This window comes from Sorghum bicolor, chromosome 4 (assembly GCF_000003195.3).
Source record: "Sorghum bicolor cultivar BTx623 chromosome 4, Sorghum_bicolor_NCBIv3, whole genome shotgun sequence".
NCBI classification, from domain to species: domain Eukaryota; kingdom Viridiplantae; phylum Streptophyta; class Magnoliopsida; order Poales; family Poaceae; genus Sorghum; species Sorghum bicolor.
In genome coordinates, this window is record NC_012873.2 from 41,623,657 (window position 1) to 41,641,603 (window position 17,947).

General features: G+C 47.8%; 1 protein-coding gene across 2 annotated transcripts in view; it reads left to right on the forward strand.

The window, feature by feature from the left end:
• The window catches only part of LOC110435153, a 38,163-nt gene continuing 21,842 nt past the window's right edge, over nt 1,627–17,947 (forward strand). For both annotated transcript variants that reach the window (XR_002452831.1, XM_021460585.1), the window contains exons 1-14: nt 1,627–1,851; nt 1,961–2,099; nt 2,217–2,288; nt 3,465–3,566; nt 3,647–3,815; nt 3,944–4,042; nt 5,201–5,350; nt 7,623–7,662; nt 11,650–11,707; nt 12,627–12,715; nt 13,181–13,279; nt 13,353–13,468; nt 13,548–13,666; nt 14,463–14,533. Coding sequence is in view for 1 of the 2 variants with exons in the window: in XM_021460585.1 (XP_021316260.1) it covers nt 1,789–1,851; nt 1,961–2,099; nt 2,217–2,288; nt 3,465–3,566; nt 3,647–3,815; nt 3,944–4,042; nt 5,201–5,350; nt 7,623–7,662; nt 11,650–11,707; nt 12,627–12,715; nt 13,181–13,279; nt 13,353–13,468; nt 13,548–13,666; nt 14,463–14,533 (1,386 nt within the window). In the remaining variant the exon portion in view is untranslated. The remainder of the gene's footprint in view (nt 1,852–1,960; nt 2,100–2,216; nt 2,289–3,464; nt 3,567–3,646; nt 3,816–3,943; nt 4,043–5,200; nt 5,351–7,622; nt 7,663–11,649; nt 11,708–12,626; nt 12,716–13,180; nt 13,280–13,352; nt 13,469–13,547; nt 13,667–14,462; nt 14,534–17,947) is intronic.

Below are 17,947 nucleotides of genomic sequence, written 5' to 3' on the forward strand. Positions count from 1 at the left end.
CCTCTTTCTCTCTCCCCTCTCTCTATTCTCCATGTCAGCAAAAATTCTACATGATAGTACATGAAACGGTATATGAGACAACTGATAAGTAGTAATTTACATGTCTTAAGTAGACTAGGCATATATGCCGAAAGTGAACTAATGGAAACCAAATATTTTAGTCCTAATAAATATGGTCTAAAGTTCCAAGGAATCAAAATTATTATGGTTATTTCAGTTCTAGGGCTTGGTTAATCAATTTAGTTGATAAAAACCAAATTCAACTAAGAAACCCAGTTATGCTATGCATTTAGAGCCAAATTGGTAGCACTCCAAATTATCTCTCAGAAGCTTCTCGTACAGATTGGGGATACTAACAATGAGAAGTTTCTTAAAACATGCTCTCACAAGAGGTGGATTTGAGATCAAGTTGAAAATAGTAGTTTTTTTCTAGCTCCTACTTGTTTTGGTGGGCCCTAAAGAGATTCTGTATGAGTATGTTTCTATAAGTTACACATGCAGAGCTATTTTGCTAAGCGATTCATCGAAACAGTTTTAACTCCACTGATAGAGCTACTCGTAGAGCTGAAGCAAAAACAAAATAGCTTAACTAATGAAGTGGAGTTGTTCCAATGAGGCCTAAGAGCATATCCACTGGATCTTCCTCTTCCCTTACAATTTAGCAAATTAGAAAACAAATTTCCAGGATAGGAAAGTGCTCATGCAACAAATTGAGAAAAAATCAATTCTCTTTATTAAGGACCTGTTTGGTTTGAACTGTTTTTAACACCTATCCAATCGAATGTTTAGATACATACATTGAGTACTAAATATAAACTATTTACGAAACTAAAAACATAAATAGAGAATAATTTGCAGGATATTTTTTTAAGCCTAACTAGTTCATGATTGAACATTAATTGTTATAGTTACAAATATGCTACAATATCTGTTAAACTTTAGCACCTTCAACTAAACACGTGCTAAGTAGAACTCACATGCCATTCTTTACGACTCTCCTTTTCTTTTATGTTTTCTCTTTCCTTTTCTTTCTCCATCCTCCGTGAGGAGTCTGCCACTTATTCGCATGATGCTTGACACTCGCTCGTACCATGCTATGCTTCCGCGTAGTGGCTGCCCCTGACCTGTGTTGTGTGTAGCCCTGGCGCGGCGCTCACACTTGCACGACGCCTGACATGGTTGACACTCACCCATGCCTCTATGCTATGGTTGTCGGAGAAAGAGATGCAAAAGACGAGCAGGTTGCGCGGGGTGTCAACGAGGAGGCAGTGTTGCTGCCTAGGACAAAGGAGAAGACGTGAAGACGAGAGAAATAATAGAAACAAGTGACTTTCTTTAAAGATGACTTTCCAGACAAGTGAATAAGTTCTAAAGCCCCTAGGAATCAGGAATGAGGATTGGGGACTTGCGGAATTTGAGGGGGCCTGTTAAATTTGAAGGCTCTCTAGTAGAAGCTCTATTAGATTTTTTTTTAATTTTTTTGTTTTCAATCTCTCAAATTTAGTTTTGAGGGCTTAAGCGCATGATGGAGTTGCTCTGAGACAGTACCGGTAACACATCATCGTGGCCGTTCAATCCTGATCGGAGAGCTCACGATCCAGAAAAAGAAACCGAGGAACGCCCTCAGCTGCAGCCGAATCTTCGTGAGTCGTGACAATAGGGATTCGTGCCTCGAGAGAGCCGAAGACCGGAGCCCCAAAACCCCTGGTGCCGCCGGCGTACGGCCTCCAGTCTCCAGTCTCCGGTTTCTGTACTGCTGGCGGCGCTTCGGCACCACAGCCGGCAAAGATGCCCCCCTTCCGGAGGCCTTCCCTCATCCTCGCGCTTCCGCTCCTACTCCTGCTCCTGCAGGTAACCTGGTCTCTGCCCAAACCCCCCGATCTACTGATTGGATCTGATCATGTCGGAGGTTCCAGTCGGTGTTGAATTTTCCCTTCCTCTTATCCTCTCGATGCTGCAGGCGCCGTCTCCGGAGGCAGCCGAGTCCACGCCGGGGACCCGGACGCGCAAGATCGGCGGCTCGGGGGCGTCCTCGGTGTTCTCGCTCTTCAACCTCAAGGACAAGAGCAGGTTCTGGACTGAGTCTGTCATCCGTACAGGTCCGGAACCTTCGGTTTTCCTCTTTTAATCGCTTTTTTTTTGGATTACTGTTTGCTTGTTGCATTCTGCCTTTGCTTGGTATCACATTGACTGCTTGTGTTCATTTCATTTTGTAGAGTTCGATGACTTGGAAGGTTCTGCATCACGGGACTCTAGCAAAAAGGGCCCGCTCAACTTCACAAGAGCTGGTAGGTTCTTTGTGTCTGTCGGCAACTCCTGGGATTATATAATGCAGGGCACAATTCAAACAGGCTAAACTGAAATTCTGAATACAATCTTTGATTCTTGGTACTCACTACTTTCTGCTCTGCCAAAGCCTCTACAATGATATATAAGCTACAAGTAACAAGTACCAAGTAACGATTGTGTAATACTGGTGATTTTACTAATTTGAAACTATTATTGTTGGAGCTGATATACTGTTGTCGATGGGCCTCTTGCCATTATTTATGCAAGAGCACTGATATAATGTAGTTCTCTGTACTGTATCAATACACAATGCCACTTACTAACTACTCTAATATTTACAGTTGTCTGTGGCAGCAGCCAGCCACAGCTACAGCAAAAAAAACTGTAGCACTGACTAGCTGCACTGCAGCCACAGCTAGCACAAGTGAGCACAGAACAGTTTCTGGGTCATCTGCATTTTATAAGTTATTTATATCATCAGCTCCTTTTTCCTTATGGATATGTGCATATGAATGTTGTGGTCTGTGGATGAAGATAATTATATTTAGGTGCCCCTAGGAGGGTCACAATGCTGCAACAGGTGAACTAGAGCAGGGAGAGAATACATGATTCTAGATTAGCAACCTTTCTGTCCAGATATGCATGTACTTTGTTGATTAAATGGTGTGGCCACCTGGAGATAAAAATCAAGACCATTTGACTGCATGTGGAGTTTGTCTTGCTGTTTAGGTAAAAACCGCAAATATTAGTTTGCAGGATATATGACCAACCAATAAGCACAGCTACATTAGTGTAATATATTAGCATACCGATTATGTCTAAATTATTCATAATATGCTATTGCTATGGGGTAGCAGATTTTTTATCAGCCTCCTTGAAGTCCTGGGTTTGAACTTTGAATCAGCCTCAAATAAACAAGGGTAAGGTTGCCTAGGGATTCCATTCCCCAGATCCACCTGTGTGGGAGTTTTGAGCACTTGGTACCTGCCTTTTATAGTTTGATGTTTTGAGATGTGATTATAGTTGCAGCCTTGATAATTGTATTATGCATGCCCATCTCTAACAATCAGGAATCACACATGAAATATGGATAGTCTAGCTGCTATTATTGTGTGTTCTTATTTAAGAAGCAGAGATCTTTTCACTACTAAATTTCTTCTTTTCTTAATACCAAGGTAATATTGCAAACTATTTGAGCCTGGCAGAGGTTGATTCCATATATCTTTCGATCCCTGTGAACTTCATCTTTATTGGATTTGATGGAAATGGAGGGCACGGTAAATCATCTATATGAAATCACACAAGTTTGTAGGTAGTTTGTTTATAATAAGCATTAACAGTTCCTTGGTTTTGTTAGAGTTTAAGTTGGGGCCTGAAGAACTGGAGCGCTGGTTTACAAAAATAGATCACATATTTGAGTACACAAGAATCCCTCCAGTTGGTGAAGTTCTAACCCCGTTCTACAAGACTACTGTTAAGAAACTTCAGCATTATGATCTTCCTTTAGTCAGCCATGTGAACCACAAGTAAGGAATATGTACATTTATGATCCAACTTGGGGTCTGTATATTCAATCAAATTTCTGTAGTTAAGCCTTGACATGCTTCAATGAGAATGGTTCCCCAATATTCCAGCTAATTTTCTTTTGATGCAGTTTCTCCGTGCATGCAATACACATGGGAGAAGATGTCTTATCTGTTTTTGAGCATGCTATAAAAGTTCTATCCCGTAAAGATGATCTCACGGATTCCAAGTATGTTGTTCTTTAATACCCATTGTTTCTATTATGTTCATACACTGGTTTGGTAAAATTTCAACCCAAAAAGCAGGTTTAGATCTATTATGATAATGTATAGTATATCTGCATTAAAAGAAATCTTAGTATGGTCTTGCTATTGATTGGCAACTAAAAATGAGTATACGAAAGAACAAATTGCTACATGGTTGTAGGTATTCACATTTTTTTGCAAATTTTCCTTGCAGTGCCTTGGTGTGTGCTCATGAACTCATTTAGTCATATGCAATTTAGACATATATATTGTTGTCTTTGTACTTTTTTTCTGTCTTCATATAACCTTCTCATGTGTTATTGTGAAACCTCTATATTTACTCCCTCCGTCCACAAAAGAATGCAATTATGGTATCGTGCCGGTCAAATTAGCTCAAATTTGACCAAGTTTATAGTAAATAGAATTAGCATTTATGTATCCAAATAAATTTATTATGAAGATGTATTCTATAACTAATCTAAGGGTACTTATTTTGTATCAAGAATGTCAGTTAAAATTCAAACTGTTTGACTCCTCAAAAAACGAGAATTGCATTCTTTTGTGAACAGAGGGACTATGAAAAATTAATCTAAAACTGACTGTTTGGTCCTTTCTTCTCTTAATATAATCTGACAAATTAATCTAAAACTGATTGTTGGTCCTTTCTTCTCTTAATATAATATAAAAAATTAATCTAAAACTGACTGTTTGGTCCTTTCTTCTCTTAATATAATATGAAAAATTAATCTAAAACTGACTGTTTGGTCTTTTCCCTTGCTTGTTCACCAAAAACGGGAATATGACTGTTTGGTTTGGTCATATGGAAATAGCATCATTGAGTTTATGATAAAAGTATTTGTATTATATTACTATCAGTTTCATATTAAAAATAGTGTTCAAAGTTGCATATAAGAGGCTGTGCTAGTATTCAGAATGCCTCATATTTACAAAATGAGGGAGTGTGTTATAGGCAATTCTGCCATGCCTGCACTGTAATCATGTTAGCTACTTACGATGCAGCTCATAGAGAACTCGGTTTCCATTCCAGTGACATTTGTCTATACTTCTATGATGGTACCTTTGCATTTGCCATAACTTCCACTACCATTGATAAAATATATCCATTTTTTTCTTTGTCGCAGAGAAAATGAAGAGTTACTTTTGCAAGTGGATAGTGCTCAAATGGAACATATATTTTCAACTCTTGTTGATCACCTTCAGATACAAGAGGCTTACAATATCTTCGTTCTCAATCCCAAGCCTATTGGCAAGAGGGTTAATTATGGTTATCGGTGAGTTTGAACACTTCCATTACAATGAACCATGTGTAACTGATGCAACATGACACTGCAAAAAAAGTAGTTGTTTATATCCATCATGGCACCATCCTCATAAAACAAAGAAGATTTTTCATTTTCTTGTAACTTTAGATCTTATAAACAAGTTGTATCTTGCTTGTCATGCTGCAACCTGCTACAAATATATTTGGAATCCAATCTACGCTGCCTGTAGTTTTACTTAGGGCCTGTTTTGGACAACTATACCACTGAAAACATGAATCTGGATCTGGGATTCACCATGGAGCAGCTCCACGCCTCCACTAGTGGATCTACCAGGGAACCGTCTGGGTACACAGCAGCTCCAGATGCACACATGGACACTTTGGTTGGGATAGCCAGATTTGCCCCTATTCTTCGTCCCGATCAGAGTACAACATTTCGGAGTTCGGGGACAAGGTGGGACGAGGCCCACTGCATCGGCCCCCACGCTCATGTGGCCGGCGCCGGGGCTTGAGTGCATGCTCGCAGGGCTGGGGGTGGCGCTCGCGGCCGGAGCTCCCATGTCGGTGCCTCACCAACCCGGGCGGGGCTGAAGGTCGCGCCCGAGGCGAGATCGGAGCCCACCGTGTCAGGCCCTCGTGCTTGTGCTTGCGCGGCCTGGGCTGGAGTGCACGCTTGCGGGGCTGGGGGTGGCTCCCTTGTGGCCGGGTTATGCGGCCGGGGCGTCCCGCGCGGCACGGATCTCGCGCATGGCTGGGGCGCGTGTGCGTCGGGGCCGCTACCACACGGCAGCATGCGAGGCAGGGCCAGGCACGCGGTGGCGCAACACGTGTGGTGGGTCCGGGCTTGTGGCCGGATGGCAGTCACGCGGCGGTGGGGATGTATCAATGGAAAAGAAGCAGAGAAAGAGAGAAGGAACCGTGACAGGAAGACGAAAGAAAAATTAGAATGGACCGGTATTTGTGTAACCGGTGGCAGTGGTGGGTAACCCAACTCCAATTTGAGTTTGGTGGAGCACCCCTTGAGGAGCTCCACCAAAATGGTGAATGTGCCGCCCTGATCCACTGCTTCGTTGTATCTGGATTTGGTGGAATTGTTTGAGTAAGTCACAATTCCACCTTCCTCTGTCTGAACAAGCTTATCAAGAATATCAAAGAATGCAAGATTACGTTCAATCTATACAGGTTCAATAAGATACAAAAGACTCTTGGCACTATATTTGGGGAAGTAGCAGCTATACATCTTCTAAATTCTACAATTTCCCCTACAGAAATGTTCAGCCCCCTGCTCCTTTTCTGTGGATCTGGGACTCAAAATGCAGTAACAGACTTAAAGTTTTCGACTGGCTCCTGATTATGGATAGGCTAAACACAAGGAACCTTCTTAAAAGGAAAAAACACAAGTTGGAGGGCAATAACTATAATTGTATTCTCTGCAATCAGAATGTTGAGGAAACTGCTTTCCACCTCTTCTTCAGCTGTCCATTCAGTCAGGCCTGCTGGCAACACTTGAATATGCACTGGAACTTTCAAAGTGATTTCTTCCAAATGATGATGCAGTCGAAACAGCAAAATTCCCTTTATGGAGATCTTCGTCATTGCTGCCTGGCACATATGGAAGCAGTGAAATAACTTGATATTTGACAGAGGACGACCCTCTTTCTCCTCCTAGAAATGCTCCTTTTTGGATGAGGCTAGACTTCAAGCTCATAGAATGTCTGAAGACAAGCGCTATGTTTTCCTCTATTGTATAGACTCCTTTTCTTAGTTTCATAGCTGACTAGTGGCTCCCTCAGCCTCTTGGGTGGTTTTTGTTTTTTTGTTCTTTCTCCTCTGTACAGTTTCTGGCTTTTGCTTTTTTAATAAAATCTCACAGTGGGGGGCCTCCCCTGCTTTTTAATAAAACCCTTTTGTGGAGTGGAGCTGTTTTTGGTGGATCTGGAGCTGGTGGAGCTGTCCCAAACAGGGCCTTAAATGTTTAAAATACATTTGAAATTCAATCTACACCGTCTCTAGTTTACCTAAATGCCTTGCCCAAAAATATTTTTTTAAACTGGTGTGAAATGTGACTTAGGTATTCAGAACTGTATGAAAACATTAAAGGGTCTTTTGATTTTTGTATGCTACCATATCATGCCAACCATGACCACTGCTTTCTATATGATTTATTATCTCAGATTTCATGATTGGTTAACTGTTTCTATGTTTATTTGCTTATTTTTATGCGCCATCTTCCTGTTTCTATGTTACATTTGCTTATTTTTATGTGCGATGTATTGTCGCAGGAAAGGCTTCTCTGAGTCTGAGATCAACTTGCTCAGGGAGGTAAGTTGAAATCCATATCAGACTTCCTGTTATCATTTGATGAATATTATGTCTTGGCTTTATAAATCTCTTGTGCATATGGTATTTCTTTATACTTATATATATCTTGTTCTAAGAGTTGTTCTATTCTAGTATGCAGAATTTAACAATACACGTTTGACTTGTACAAGAGAGTTTTGATTAAACTACCTTAAAGTTACCTCATAATGTCCATTTTCCATAGAAGCTATCAAATTGTAATCAGTTCACTAATATTTGGATTGAGGGAACTATTATATCACCAGAGAACTTAAACTAGTTACAGCAAAGAAGCAAAACTCCCATTGGTATCTTCACAGGATTCTGTTTGATTTGTTTTTGGAGGTGTTAAATCAGTAAGCTGTAGTTTCAGACTGATATGGAAGCCCAATGAAAATGTTTTTTACACATGATCTATGATAATTTCGTAGAGGAAAAGGAATATAATATTCCTATAGTGGTGGAGGCTAACCTGGGTCCTGGCCTCTCCTTATTGTCTCTGCCAACATACTCCTATTGCTATTCCACAAGGTGGGTATTCAGTATTCTAGTCTGTGGACTAGCGCTACTGCTGTCCTTAGGAAGAGGTAGAGTAGGGAAGGAAAAGAAGATTGTTACAATTTCTGATTCATTGATTGGGCTAACCCTAGGAGGGTAGCAATATAGTATAGCATACATGGGCTTCATGGGCCTAGCCACATGGGCCAATACTCACTCCTATAGTCCAACACCCCCCCAGTCTGGACTACCGGCGCAGCGGAGTTTGCAGATTGGACACGAAAAGAAGTACAACACACGAGCCCTCCATAGACGCAACTAGCCACTGGTGATGTTGAGGCTGGAGCGGAACTCGGTGAAGGTCGAGGACTGGAGACCCTTGGTGAAGATGTCGGCGAACTGGGAGGTGGTCGGGACGTGGAGGACCCGAACATCGCCGATGGCGACCCGATCGCGGACGAAGTGTAGATCGATCTCCACATGCTTGGTCCTCTGGTGCTGAACCGGGTTGGTGGAGAGGTACACCGCATTGACGTTGTCGCAGTAGACCAGTGCGCTCCGGGAGAGAGGGCTGTGAAGCTCGGTGAGGAGCTGCCGGAGCCAGGAAGCCTCAGCCACGCCGTTAGCAACAGCGCGGTACTCCGCCTCGGCACTAGAGCGGGAGACGACCGGCTGGCGCTTGGACGACCAGGGCACCAGGTTGCCGCCTAGGAAGACGGCGTAGCCGGAGGTAGAGCAGCGAGTGTCCGGACACCCGGCCTAGTCGGCATCAGTGTAGACGACGAGCTCTGTGGAGGACGACCGTTGGTGAAGGAGACCGAAGTCGACGGTGCCGCGGAGGTAGCGAAGGATCCGCTTGAGAGCGGTGAGGTGTGGCTCCCGGGGATCTTGCATATGGAGACATATCTGCTGAACTGCATAGGTGATGTCCGACCGGGTGAATGTGAGATACTGAAGTGCCTCGGCAAGACTCCGATAGGCAGTGGAATCTGTCACTGGTGAACCCTCTGCCTCTGATAGCTTGCCCTGTGTGTCAACTGATGGTGTCAGGGCCATGGTGCCGAAGGAGTGGGCTAAGGCCGCTTGGTCCCAGCCAGCAGGCCCGGGCCACGTAGATGCGGGGGGTGCCATCCATGGGGTCGCGGAGGGAAACCCCGGGGAAGCACTAGCGAGCATGGCCGCCGGCGGGCGAGGCTCACCACCGGAAGCCTGGAACGGCCACATGGAGATGCGCCCTGACCATGGGTTGTGGAAGGATGGCCAGGATGCACCCCGTGGAGGTGGCGGCGTCGTGTTGCCCCCACGACCCGCTCCACGTCCCCCACCACGGCGACGGCGACCGCCGCGGCCCCCCCACCCCTGCTCGGCCCGGGGGGAAGAGGACCGAGAAGTGACGACTGTGGTGGCGAGGCTGGACGGGGCGGAGGAGTGGCAGCGAGAGCAGTCGAGGAGGACGAGGACCTCGGGGCGGAGGTGGACCTAGGCTGTAGGCCCTGAGTAAGCTCCTCCATGACAAGGTCGTCACGGACCTGCAAGAAGGTGTGGAAGGGCCGTTGCCGGGTGATCCACGTCCGGAGGTAGGAGTAGTGGTCACTGAGCCCGCGGTCGCCAAGAGAGTCCGCCATGCCCTTCATCTGGCGGCAGAAATCGTTGACGGAGAGGTCGCCCTGGACGAAGGTGCGGAAGCTCGCATCGAGCCGTAGAACCCGGGCTTCGGCGTTGCCCAGGAACTGGCCTTCGAGCGCCAGCCAGGCCCCGCGAGCGCTCGGAGTGTTGCGGACGAGGTCGTGGAGGTCCAGGGAGATCGTCCCCAGAATCCAGGAGAGGACGATGCTGTCGAGGCGTAGCCACGAGGGGGTCGGGACCGCGCCCGCGGTGTCGAGGAGGACGTGGTCGTCGAGGGTGTAGCGGCGGAGGGTGATGAGGACCAAGTCCCTCCAGCGAGCGTAGGAGGGCGACTCGGGCTCGAGGATGCCCGGGACGAGGTGGCGGATGTTCTGGACGCCCCCGGCCTGGTAGTGGAGCTGCGCCACGAGGGGGTCGGCCGGATCGTGCCAGATGACCGCGGCCGATCCCGAGGACGTGGTCCCGACGTCGGGCGAGGACAAGATGCCGAGGAACTGCTCTGCTTCGGCGATCTGACGGGCCAAGGCGTCGGCCGCGTCGCGCTCGCGCTCCCAAGCGAGGGCGGCCTCACGCACGCGTTCCCAGCCTTCCGCAGCCGTAGCGCGAGCAGTGACGAGAGCGGCGAGGATGGTGGAGTCCGGACGATGGGTCACGGGCGGCGGAGGTGGTGCGGGGAAGGGGGCCGTGCCTCCCGCACCCGCAGCTGCGCTGGGGCCGGCAGCCAGCCCCCTGGACAGAGCGCACACAGCCATGAGCAGCTCACTGGGCAGAGTAGCCGCGTCCAGGGGCATGCCGAGGCCTGCAGCAATGGCGGCGGCTGCTCCCCGGGCGTAGGCGGCTGTGGTGGTGGCGTCGGCCGCGCCCAGGGCGTCCGTGAGGCTTCCGTGGAGGCCGGCCGTCGGCGCAAGCGCGTCCGCGACGGCCTCTGCTTCCGCGGTCGCGGGATCCGCGCGCACCGTGGCCTCTGCTCCTGCGGCGGCTGGATCCGCTCGTGCCACGCGCGCCGCAGCCTCCGCAGCTCCCGCCGGCCCCGCGCGCGCAGCCAGAGCAGCAGCCGCGCCGGCGGCCAGGACAGCAGCGTCGCCGGTAGAGGTGGAGGCAGGTGCGGCGGGTCTGGGCTGTGGGTTGCGCGCGATTTGTGCCCAGGTGGAGGTGGGGTGAGGAGGGAAGGAGTTGAAATAGAAGGGAGGAGGAGGATCAGGCCGGCCGGCCATGGCTGCCGGCGGCGCGCCGGCCAGAGGAGGCGGCGGCTGGGGTGGGCAGGGGATGAAGGTAACCCTAATCTGATACCATGTTACAATTTCTGATTCATTGATTAGGCTAACCCTAGGAGGGTAGCAATATAGTACAGCATACATGGGCCTCATGGGCCTAGCCACATGGGCCAATACTCACTCCTATACTCCAACAAAGATATGGGAAATGGAAATGGAATATCTAAGCAGTTAGGTTTGCAGCTCTCTACAGGAAGTGAAGAGGAAAGCAGGTGCTCAGCCGCTGATATTTGTTTCCTGAGCCACTGCTATTCCTAGAAAGAGAAGGACACATCTTGCTAGAGATACAGCACCGGGAATGTCGGTTGGTTCTTAATCTGAGTTACTGTCTGAAGATTGCTCATTTTGCAAAATTTCTCTGGGACCCCAGGCATTGTTACGTTACATATGCTTAACTGCTGCTGCTGCTCATGTATTGTCAACTCGAATGAACACCACTTCCTTCTATACAGAGCTATCGCGCAAACAAAAATTTGCTTTGCTGTGGCTCTCCAATTAATCTTGGTTTTATTTAGTCTTACTTAAAACTGAACTGTTTTTGGATCATGATGGGCTAGTTATTATGTTTCAGAACAAGACCCTGCAAGCTCGGATACTCCAATCTAAAAGTGACAACAAACTCTTCCTTGGTAAATATTGTATTTCCTCTTTATATTCTTATTTACGAATTTCAGTGACATAAATGGTGGAAATGTATATGGGTGCAAATACTATGTTCATATGTGGACCGATAAGAAAAAAAAAATCTGTGGTGGATTAAGATATTTCACTATAAGTTGGTGGATGCAGCTGCGAAATAAAGAAATAGGTTTGATGACTAAGGATTGACTGCTTATTCCCTTTATAATGAATGTAATCAAGTGTCAAGATTTTTGGACTCCTGGTATTTATCCCGCACCTAAGTAAATAAATTTTATATGGTGGATTTTGCCTTAATCTATTTTTTTATTTTAAAAGACATGTACTTTATTGTGAGGTTGTCACATAATATCCATTCAATTTTTTATGCACTCATTTGATATTAAATGTTTCTTTCTGTAGCACGATTTACATTTTTACCTATCCACGGTCTACATTAGCAAAGTACTTCACATCTGCATCACCGGAAAGGGGGAAAAATAATACACTTTACCTATCGTTTACTATTTTTGATATGTAGATCTACCATCTGCCATCTACCATCTACCATCTACCGTTATCCTTGTTTTTGTATACCAGTTCTGCTCCCTCAGCAGGCCATCCATATTCACCACTGTTTAGTTACTGTCCACCTCTACTGTTTTTTCTTTTCTTTTGTGATCTGTTAGTTAACAAATCACTTTTTTTTCCCGTGGTTACCTGCTAGTTGATAAAATAATCTTCTGAAGCCCTATGATTGACATGCAATGAGTTTTGTGTGAATTACATTTTGTGAAGTGACAATTCAACACTCATAAAGACAACATTTGTTTGCAGATGAGACCTTCCATGAAAACAACAGTCTGACACACGCTAGTTGCTTTATCCTTTTCCCCTAGTTATATTTATGTGCACATCTGTATTTGGCAGATATCGAGAAAGGAGTCAACAGAAGGCCGTTATATGAAAGTCATCCTCTATCATCATTTTCATGGACTCGAACTGACAGTATCGATATGGTATGTTTTATTTGTTATATCATCTTTGGTGTTATTTGTACCTGGAAAACATTTATTTCTTTGATTGGTCCATTCAATTCGACGATTTAACTTAGATGATACACTTTTCATGATCATGATTTTTTAAGCACTTTGTAAGTTTGCATTTTGATCATATGACTTGATTGTTTGAATGCATTCGATTGAAGAGCACTTGGCTCTTTCCTCTGAAGCAGTTGCATGAAGATCTTCTTGATGGTGTTTTGCAAAAAAAAAAAAGGGCAGACCCAGTGCTGGTGGCTCCCACGAGTGGGGTCTGGGGAAGGAATAACCGAGGCAAGCCTTACCCCTGCATTTTGCAGAGAGGCTGCGTCGAACCCATGACCTTTGGCTCAGTGGGAAGGCTTCTCACCACTGCGCCAGGTCTTGACAGTGTTTTATAATGTATCAAAATACCTAACGAAGTGCTTTACACTTATCGTGCAGGGGGGTTGGTCAAAGAAATGCAAGGAAGCATTAAGCAATTTTGAGCTGCTGAAGGAAGGGAAGAGTAAAGACGACATTGTTTATGAAAAGGCTGTTCAGGTGGCGCTTTTATGTTGGTACACTAAATTAAACTTCTTTCCGTATGTTTATATAACATTGAATATTCTTATAGATATTACATGGTACAAAGGATGAGGTGCATGACATTGTACAAACTGCACTTAAGTCCAGTGATTTGAAGGGTCTCCATGCCCAATGTCTTACAGATATATGGATAGGCAGAGAGAGGTCTGATATAATTTTTCCTAATCCCCTCCCTAAATTGAGGTTAGAGTGGCCATCCTTCTAACCTGATGTTTATTTTCAGGTTTGCTTTTGTTGATCTGAGTGCAGGACCATTTGCCTGGGGCCCTTCTGTTGGTGGTGATGGTGTCCGTACAGAACTTAGTCTGCCAAATGTTGCAAAGACTGTTGGGGCTGTTGCAGGTCATCTTTTACCATAAAGTCTTCTGCATATGTATTGTATTTGAGCTATTATCTACTGCTATACTCTGCATACAGATGCATTTGTTATGTATAGTACTTTGTCTTTATTATGTCTAGGTATTTCAAATAATTTTGCTCTCATTAATTTCCCTTAGAAGTTACATGCCTTTAATCTGTGGTTAAGCAGTCACCTGCTTTATTCGTCACCTGCAGTTCTCCATAGCCAAATATGGTTAATTCTTCGTCTCAGCTCATGTTGCAATTAGGTGTCTCTGCTATTTATCTGCTCAGACATTATTTTAGGAAACCTTTTGTTCTGTTGAATCTTGGATAATTAGTGGTTTGATGTGAATTGTGAGGGTTCAAATAGCTATGGGATCACAAAGCACAAGTGGTATACCACATCAAAGAGTACATTAGCTTTCAGAAATTTTGAACATGGCATGCTTTCATTTTTTGTTGTTGTAGCGCTTTCATCTTCTGATTAAAACATGCTTCTGTCCAAATATAGACGAATCATCCTAATTTTATTAATTAGAAAAAATTGCTACATGTGCTCTACTGATTTCCTAGAGCACAATTTTAATGTGGTTTGCTGGTCTCATTTCAGTTTTGTAAACACATAATCCAAATATGATCCATTTTTTGTGTTTTCATTATGTCTAAACTCTTTTATAACATATAATGCTTGATGGTCTGAACATAACAACTTTATTAATTCATTTGTAAGAAGTTAGTAAGACCCAACCAGGGTCTTTTTGTCCATCATTAAGTGATTGTTGCTGATCGAATACAGAAGTTACAGAAGAAGAAGCTGAAGAAAAATTGCAAGACACAATAAGGGAGAGGTTTTCGTCCTTTGGTGAGGTATGCTGCATTTTCTAAGACCATCTGTAACATTTTTTGAGTGAAAGCTTTAGGGTCGAACAGCAGAGGGGAATGTTAGAATTAGGTTTTCCTTAACTTGGGCCAACCCTAACCATGGGGGCAATATGGATGCTATACATGGGCCTCATGGGCCTGAATACTCATACTCTAACACCCCCCGCAGTCTGAACTACCGACGTAGTGGAGTTTGCAGACTAGACACGAAAAGAAGTACAACACACGCGCCCCTCCACAAACGCAACTAGCCACGGGTGATGTTGAGGCTGTAGCGGAACTCAGTGAAGGTCGAGGACGGGAGACCCTTGGTGAAGATGTCGGCGAACTGGGAGGTGGTCGGGACGTGGAGGACCCGAACATCGCCGATGGCGACCCAATCACGGACAAAGTGTAGATCGATCTCCACATGCTTGGTCCTCTGGTGCTGGACCGGGTTGGTGGAGAGGTACACCGCACTGACGTTGTCGCAGTAGATCAACGCGCTCCGGGAGAGAGGACTGTGGAGCTCGGCAAGGAGCTGCCGGAGCCAGGAAGCCTCAGCCACGCCATTAGCAACAGCGCGGTACTCCGCCTCGGCACTGGAGCGGGAGACGATCGGCTGGCGCTTGGATGACCAGGACACCAGGTTGCTGCCTAGGAAGACAGCGTAGCCGGAGGTGGAGCGGCGAGTGTCCGGACACCCAGCCTAGTCGGCGTCAGTGTAGACGACGAGTGCGATGGAGGACGACTGTCGGTGAAGGAGACCGATGTCGACGGTGCCGCGGAGGTAGCGAAGGATCCGCTTGAGAGCGGTGAGGTGTGGCTCCCGGGGATCATGCATATGGAGACATATCTGCTGAACGGCGTAGGTGATGTCCGGCTGGGTGAAGGTGAGGTACTTAAGTGCATCGGCAAGACTTCGGTATGCAGTGGGATCTGTCACGAGAAGAGTCAACAAACCCCGTCGGCTGGCTGCAGTAGGCTGTCTCAGTGAGAACGCCATGCAGGAAGGCATTCTTGATGTCCAGCTGATGCACGGGCCACCCGCGTGTGAGAGCCAGCGAGAGCATTGTGCGGACGGTAGCCGGCTTGACCACTGGGCTTAAAGTCTCGTCGTAGTAGACACCAGGGCGCTAAGTAAAGCCTCGGAGAACCGAGTGAGCCTTGTACCGCTCAAGAGTGCCGTCAACCCGGCGCTTGTGAGTCCAGATCTACTAGCCGGTGACGATGTTGGAGCTCGGCGGACGTGGCACCAGATCCCATGTCTGGTTGGCGAGGAGCGCCGCGTACTCCTCTTCCATCGCGCGGCGCCAGCGAGGGTCCAGCAAGGCCTCGCGGACGGAAGAGGGTACCGGGAGACCTGCGAGTCCCCGGGCATCGCCGCTAGAGCCTGGGGCTGCAGGGTGCCAGCCGTGTGTCGCGTCACCATTGGGTGAACATGACACGGGTGTCGGTGAAGGAGCGGCGGGTGGTACACCGGCGGATCAACACGGGCAGTCGGCGGCCGCGGCGGTGGAGTAGGTGTCTCCGACGGAGAAGAGGCCACCGGTGGTGACTGCGGCGACGGAGAAGAGGCCGCTGGCGGTGGAAACGGCGCCGGTGGAGAGGAGGCCCCCGGCTGGGCAAACCGCGTAGGGGCAGGAGCAGCACCGGAGGGCGACGCCCCCGGACCCGGGCAGCGTGCAGAGCTAGGGGTGCCACTGGTGGGCGGTGAGCCGGGGCACGGGCCCGCTGTCGAGCACGGAGTAGCAGTACCTGCATGAGAGCGGTAAAGTGGCTGGACCACCATGTCAGTGGGAAACAGAAACAAGGGGTCAGGGTCAGGTGTAGAGGTGGTAGTGGTGGTGGTGGTGGCGAAGGGAAAGACAGACTTATGGAACACCACATGGCGAGAGATGAGGACCTGACGAGAGGTGAGGTCATAGCATCGGTAACCCTTATGATCAGGGGAATAGCCGAGGAAGACACAGAGTTGAATGGGGAGACAGCTTGTGGGGAGCGGTGGCTGTGGTGTTAGGGTAACACGCACACCCAAAGACCCGAAGGTGGTCATACCGAGGAGGGGTACCGAAAAGAGCGTGGTGTGGTGTAGGAGCGGGACAAGCAGTGGAAGGAGGGGGGTTGAGAAGATAGGTAGAGGTGTGTAGGCTCTCGGCCCAGAAGCGAGCAGGGAGGGACGCCTGGAGCAGAAGGGTTCGCATGATGTCGTTGGTGGTGCGAATCATGCGCCTAGCCTTGCCGTTCTGGGAGGAGGTATACGGACAAGACATGCGCAACTGGACACCATGGGAGAGGAAGAAGGCACGGGAGGTGGAGTTATCGAACTCCCTGCCATTGTCACACTGGACGGCCTTGATGGTGAGGCCGAACCGAGTAGACACCCAGGCGAAAAAGTGGAGAAGAGTGGGGAAAGCATCAGACTTGGCACACAGGGGAAAAGTCCACGAATAATGAGAAAAATCATCGACCACCACGAGATAGTATTTGTAGCCAGAAATGTTGAGGATAGGAGAAGTCCATAGGTCGCAGTGAACAAGATCGAAAATCCGAGAGGTATGGGAAGAAGAGGACTGAAAAGGAAGATGGACATGACGGCCCAGCTGGCACGCATGACACAAGTGCTCATCGTGAGTCCGAGGGCACCGAATGTTGGAACTACGACTAAGCTGCATTAGAGCGTCGCGACCAGGATGGCCGAGACGACGGTGCCAAGTAGTGGAGGAAGGTGTGGCGGCGAAAGTAGCTGACAAAAAAGAAGGCAAGGAGGAGGGAGCCGAAGTCAGAAAACGAAGGGTGTAAAGAGGCCCCGAGCTGTCGCATCGGGGAAGAGGACGCCAGGTAGCCAAATGCTTCACGGTAAGACCAGAAGAGTCAAACTCAACGGAACAAGAGTTGTCAGCTGTAAAACGATGAATACAAAAAGGTTGTGAACCATAGAAGGTGCAACAAGAACGTCGGGAAGACGAAAGGAGCCATGAGCGTCGGCGGCACCCACGGACGTGACAGGAAGACACGAGCCATTGGCGACCATGATGGACGAAGATGGACGAAGGATGAGACGAAGGAGGGTGAATAGAGGAGAGTATACCCGGGTCGGGAGTGGTGTGGTAAGTGGCTCCCGAGTCGGCGATCCAGGTTGGCTCGACAGGAGGTGTCGGGGCCATGGTGCTGAAGGAGCTAGCCAAGGCCGCTGGGTCCCAACCGACAGGCCCGGGCGAGACGGCGGGAGGTGAAGCCCACGGAGACGCCGGAGGAGCACAAGCGAGCATGGCCGCTGGCGGGTGAGGCGTGCCGGTGCCCAGGTCCGTGCCCGCTCCGGAGGCCTTTGCGCCCCACATGGTCGACCACGGGTGGTGGAAAGATGCCCAGGCCGTCGGGTCCCAATCGACAGGCCCGGGCAAGACATCGGGAGGTGGA